Source organism: Rutidosis leptorrhynchoides, chromosome 11, assembly GCF_046630445.1.
Source record: "Rutidosis leptorrhynchoides isolate AG116_Rl617_1_P2 chromosome 11, CSIRO_AGI_Rlap_v1, whole genome shotgun sequence".
Lineage (NCBI taxonomy): Eukaryota > Viridiplantae > Streptophyta > Magnoliopsida > Asterales > Asteraceae > Rutidosis > Rutidosis leptorrhynchoides.
The window spans coordinates 92,795,982-92,802,322 of NC_092343.1; the positions used below are offsets into that span (position 1 = coordinate 92,795,982).

Consider the following 6,341-nt stretch of genomic DNA (forward strand, 5'->3'; position numbering starts at 1 on the left):
CAAATCACCCTCAATAATTTAAATTGTTACTGATTTCTTGCAAATGAGGGCATTGCAAGATCTTAAGTGTGGGAAGGGGTTAAATTCTTTCGGATTTTAAAATTTTTATTTTATACACTTGGTTACCATTAAAAATACTAGTAAAGCAGTAGTTGTATTAGAATCTAGTGCTCTCTGATAATAAAGAACAGCCCTGGTCTTATATACTGACTACCCAGTTCTAGTATAATTTTTCAAAATTTTCAATTAAATGAATTCAAAATCATGTTTATACATATTTATGAACGATAAAACTAGGTTTTAACACCGAAATTATTGTTACCTCGGAAAGGACATAAATTAAGAAACAAACTAAAATGTTAAAATTCATTTAAAATGGAATAGAGGACGATAAAAAGGAAAATAAAAGCCAAGTGTGGGAAAATTTACCAAGTTATCTTAAACATATGTCACATATATCTGTAACAAATAACTGAAAATACTTTTGCTTTGGACTAAACTAAACTGTTTTACCCGATGAAAGAAAAGAAGAGATGGATCTACACGATGAATCAATTCCATCATTAAAAGGAAGTAAAGTCTTCCGAAAAAGACACGCGCTTCTTGATTTAGGTCATGAAGTTGTCGTCCAGACCAGCTGTAGGTTGACGAAAAATCTAGAAAAGTCATCACTAAAATCAGCAGGAAATCCACGGACCTCAGCATTAAACAGAGTCGCCAAGTGGTCAGATTTATCCTAACCATGAGAAGGATTTATCTCGTACAATGGGGGGGCACCATGCAAATTAGCTGGATAAGATTAATGAATCAGATCCCCAGAAAGGATAATCTCCTTTTAAAGATTAAAAATCAGCTTTTAAGACTGATATTACTCAATCCTTGAGATTGACTTTAAAGATTGAGAATTACAAACTCATGGAATTCAATGATATCTAAACTCGAGCTAGAACGAGAAAATATTTTGATCAAAATTACAAACCAATTTGTTTTCTGAAAACCCTATTTTCAATGCGTTCATTACCATTGAACGTTAAATCCTAGGAATTCACCTGGAATTCATTAAGTCACCTGAACTAAATCGGGTGTCAACCGTAAGAACGGTGGTTGCATAGCATGGTCAAAGACAGGACCTTGTGCCAGACCGAAAAATTATAAGGGTGAGCTTTACTATTGCTCCTACAAAGGATAGTAATTGCGTCCGACACGTTATAGACCATAATTAAAAGCATGTCAGGGGACATTGCCTTAACAGTTGCTTGTTCAACGCTTTCCTTTACAACCGGACGGTAGTTTACCGAAAGGTAATATACGGGACAAGTAAACTGGACGTGTTGCTTTCCAAATACAAGGTTAGCAAGTGGGTGACACAAAACCATAAGTGTTGAGTTAAAATTTTCAAATCTGAAACCCACCAAACCCACAAAAATATTTTGCAAACACCGGTAAAGGGTTATTCCGGAAAACTTATCTAGGGTAAAAAAAAAACTAGATTTAATTTTCAAAAGATCAAATGTTTTCATAAAGATCCAATTTCCTTAATGGATCTAATTTTTTATAGTCATGTGGGACTGTAAACCATATCGTTACTACCATTGTTTATACCGCCGTATAGAAAATCACTGATGTACAAAGTGTGAAGAATAAAGAAGTGATTCTAGTATTTCAAGACGATATTGCTTGAGGACAAGCAACGCTCAAGTGTGGGAATATTTGATAATGCTAAAAACGAACATATATTTCATAGCATTATTCCTCAAGAAAGACAAGCTTTTAGTTGCAATTGTTCTATTTACAAGTGATATTCGTTTAAATAATAAAAGGTGAAGACAAAAGACAGATTCGACGAATTGAAGACGCAAACAACCAAAAAGCTCAAAAGTACAAAAGACAATCAAAGAGGTTCCAATTATTGATAAGAAACGTCTCGAAATCACAAGAGTACAAGATTCAAAACGCAAAGTACAAAATATAAAATTGTACGCAAGGACGTTCGAAAATCCGGAACCGGGACCAGAGTCAACTCTTAACGTTCGACGCAACGGACTAAAAATTACAAGTTAACTATGTATATAAATATAATATAATATATAATTAATTATATTAATTATATATATATTATATATATATATTAAAAACCGTCGGCAGAGAAAGACTCCAAGGGTGTAAGCTGTAAATTCATTCTCCGCGACTCGCGGAGTTTGAAGAGGATTTCACCGCGAGTCGCGGAGCCCCAAAAGTCAAAAATCCCTATAAAAGCAAACGAATTCTGATCGCAAAATTTACAATATATCCATCCATCTCTCTATCTATATACGTAAAATATATATATATATATAATTTATATTTTAATTTTAATTTTAATCCTAATAATAAGGGTATGTTAGCAAATGTTGTAAGGGTGTAAGTCGAAATTCTGTCGGTGTAACGCTACGCTATTTTTAATCATTGTAAGTTATGTTCAACCTTTTTACATTAATGTCTCGTAGCTAAGTTATTATTATGCTTATTTAAAACGAAGTAATCATGATGTTGGGCTAATTACTAAAATTGGGTAATTGGGCTTTGTACCATAATTGGGGTTTGGACAAAAGAACGACACTTGTGGAAATTAGACTATGGGCTATTAAAGGGCTTTATATTTGTTTAACTAAATGATAGTTTGTTAATGTTAATATAAAGATTTACAATTGGGCGTCCCTATAAATTTCCATATACACTCGATCGGACACGATGGGCGGGGTATTTATATGTACGAATAATCGTTCATTTAACCGGACACGGGAATGGATTAATAGCCACTAGAATAATTAAAACAGGGGTGAAATTACATTCAAGGGTAATTGGTGTAATTGTTAACAAAGTAGTAAAACCTTGGTTTACACGCAGTCGATAACCTGGTGTATTCATTAAACAAAGTATTAAAACCTTGTTACAATTCGAATCCCCAATTAGTTGGAATATTTAACTTCGGGTATAAGAATAATTTGATGAGGACACTCGCACTTTATATTTATGACTGATGGACTGTTATGGACAAAAACCAGACGGACATATTAAATAATCCAGGACAAAGGACAATTAACCCATGGGCATAAAACTAAAATCAACACGTCAAACATCATGATTACGGAAGTTTAAATAAGCATAATTCTTTTATTTCATATTTAATTTCCTTTATTTTATATTTAATTGCACTTCTAATTATTGCACCTTTATTTATTGTTATTTAATCGCACTTTTAATTATCGTACTTTTTAATTATCGCAATTTTATTTTATCGCACTTTTATTGCAATTTCATTATCGTTATTTATTTTACGCTTTAAATTAAGTCTTTTATTTATTTAATATTTTACATTAGGTTTTAACTGCGACTAAAGTTTTAAAATCGACAAACCGGTCATTAAACGGTAAAAACCCCCCTTTATAATAATAATATTACTTATATATATGTTTGTATTTTTATAAAAGTAAACTAATATAGCGTTGAGCTTTGTTTAAAAAAAAGATTCCCTGTGGAACGAACCGGACTTACTAAAAACTACACTACTGTACGATTAGGTACACTGCCTATAAGTGTTGTAGCAAGGTTTAAGTATATCCATTCTATAAATAAATAAATATCTTGTGTAAAATTGTATCGTATTTAATAGTTTTTCCTAGTAAAATATAAGCTATTTTATATACACCTCGCATAACATCACCAAGGTAACTACCAAAGAAACTATCAAAATCCTTATCCAAACAACCGAAACCAAAACCAAAACAATTACCAAAACCAAGGCCAGAACCCAAACCAAAATCAAAACAGTACTTCAACCAATCAACCATCTAGTTCGGATGCTAAGATGGATGCGTTCATCTCCGAAATGCGAAAAATGATAGAAGTGCAAAATAAATCGATTGGTGCATTGGCTAAGGAGATCGGTAATGTAGTGGAAAGTAAGGGAAATAGGGAACCATGTACAATTCCAAGCTACACGGTTCTAAATCCAAATCATAAGGATCAAGGAAAAGGGTCAATCAATGATGAAACCATTTGTGTTAACACGGTTACAGAAACACCCGAAGTAGAACAAGAACCGGATGTAGATGTAGAGGAGATTCGTGAGACACTTGAAAGTATGTGGGGAATAGAAAACACGGAAAGATTCATGAACAACACCAAAACATCGTTTGTTGATGATGAGGGGTGAACAATTGAAGTTGAATACGTTGAGTCCAAACCAAAAAGTGAGTCCAAACCAAAATGCGAATTTAAACCTTGCATTAAGTATAGAGATCCGGGGGATTTTTTAGTTATGTGTCAATTCAAAAAGAAGAAGATTTACCGAGCGTTGCTAGATTCGGGTGCGAGTGTTAACATGATGCCAACAAAAATTGCAAAATCAATAGGCATCCGAGAATTGGTTCGAACTAATACGAGTATTCGATTTAGAAACCAAACCGTCGATGACCCAATCGGGATTGCAGAAGATGTTCTTTTCATTATTCACGGTATTGGTTATAAGGAAGATTTCTTCATTATGGATTGTGAACCGGATGTGAATACTCCAATTGTATTAGGACGAGGATTTTTAGCTACCGCCAGGATGTTACTAGATTTTGATACGGGGACTTTGACAATTAAAGATGAAGATAACATGACCACGCTCCGTATGGAAGACGGATTCGAGAGCCGATTCTTTACCGAATTGGACCCAACCAAATCATAAGAAGATGTGTGGCGGAAGATGCGCATAAGGACATTCTAGCTCATTGTCATACTTTTTCATGTGGAGGACATTACGGAGTCAAGAAAACCGGGTACAAAGTACTCGACTCAGGTTTCTTTTGGCCTACTATTTTTAAAGATACGTGTGAGTATGTGAAAAATTGTTCTAGGTGTCAAAGGATGGGGGGGGAATCTATAAGCGTAATGAAATGCCCATGAACCCAATTTTGGTTTGTGAAATCTTTGATGTTTGGGGCATAGATTTTATGGGACCCTTTTCACCTTCTTTTGGGTTTGAGTATATACTAGTAGCCGTTGATTATGTCTCCAAGTGGGTGGAGGCTGAGGCTACTCGGACCAATGACCACAAAGTTGTCCTAAAGTTTGTTAAGAAAAATATTTTTTATCGTCATGGTGTACCTAAGGCCATAATTAGTGACGGGGTTCGCACTTTAAGAACTCGCAGTTTGCTAAACTCTTAAGGGATTATGGGGTAAATCACCGAATTGCTACGCCTTACCATCCCCAAACAAGTGGGCAAGTGGAAGTATCTAATAGGGAATTAAAAAGGATTTTAGAAAAAAACTGTAAATCCTAATCGCAAAGATTGGTCTTTAAGACTAGACGATGCGCTTTGGGCTTACCGGACAGCTTATAAAACCCCTATTGGTACTTCACCTTATCGACTTGTTTATGGAAAGGCATGTCACTTACCTTTGAAATCGAGCATCGTGCAGAATGGGCTATTAAACAGGTGAACATGAACATGGATGAGGCAGGAAAAGCAAGAAAGTTTGACCTATCGGTGCTGGATGAGTTGAGACGCGATGCTTATGAAAGTTCAAAAATTTACAAAGAGAAAACGAAAGCGTTTCATGATAAGCAAATTGTAAGGCGGATGTTTGAAGTGGGGCACAGTGTGTGGTTGTTTAATTCAAGGCTAAAGTTATTTGCGGGTAAGTTGAGAAGTAAGTGGAACGGTCCCTATGTGGTTACTAAGGTTACTCCGTATGGGGCAATTGAAATAAAAGATCTGAAAGGTGGGGAGCCGTTCTTAGTTAATGGGCAATGATTGAAAATTGCTTCCGGTTTGTCGCTTGGTGATGCTAGGGTAGTTGAAACAATTCGGTTTGAACCCATGGAAGTTCATCAACTTAGAACAATTCAGGTGAACCAATCAAAGAATTATGTTAGTAAAAAGAACATTGATGCGTGGCTTGATCAAAATGTTACTATTAGTCGGATGCCCAATTGTAACGTTTGGGATGATGATGGGCGATTTGATGATGCGCCAGAGGACGCGGTGTCTGAGGTTATTTCAGATGAATGTTTTGATGAGTTTGATGAAAAGTTGTCATTGGAAGAAGATGTTAAGGGAAGGCCGGAGTTCCGTCGTCAAGAAGAAGACCCAGGGGAAGTATTGTTCGAATTGAGTTTCGTTGGGGTCTTACCCCATTTTGCTAATGATCATCGTGAATTCAAGGTGATTGCCGATACGGGGTCTACAATTAATATCATGTAATACATGACGTACAAGCAATTATCTCATGACAAATGTTCTCTATGTTCGTTGACTAAATCCGATGCGGTCATCACACTTGGCAACAATACTAAGTGTCAGGCACTTG

At 35.4% G+C, this 6,341-nt stretch overlaps 2 protein-coding genes across 2 annotated transcripts; both read left to right on the plus strand.

Moving 5' to 3' along the window:
• The first annotated feature begins 4,300 nt into the window (after positions 1-4,300).
• Positions 4,301-4,714, plus strand: LOC139874774 (uncharacterized). The gene has a single exon (XM_071862173.1). The coding sequence runs from the start codon at positions 4,301-4,303 to the stop codon at positions 4,712-4,714; it is 414 nt and encodes a 137-aa protein (XP_071718274.1).
• A 702-nt stretch (positions 4,715-5,416) lies between these two features.
• Positions 5,417-5,785, plus strand: LOC139874775 (uncharacterized). Its single transcript, XM_071862174.1, has one exon. The coding sequence runs from the start codon at positions 5,417-5,419 to the stop codon at positions 5,783-5,785; it is 369 nt and encodes a 122-aa protein (XP_071718275.1).
• Positions 5,786-6,341: the final 556 nt, after the last annotated feature.

What these genes read in the sequence shown, in the direction of transcription:
- LOC139874774 (XM_071862173.1), top strand. Translation starts at nt 4,301, where the DNA reads ATGTGTCAATTCAAAAAGAAGAAGATTTACCGAGCGTTGCTAGATTCG.
- LOC139874775 (XM_071862174.1), top strand. Translation starts at nt 5,417, where the DNA reads ATGTCACTTACCTTTGAAATCGAGCATCGTGCAGAATGGGCTATTAAA.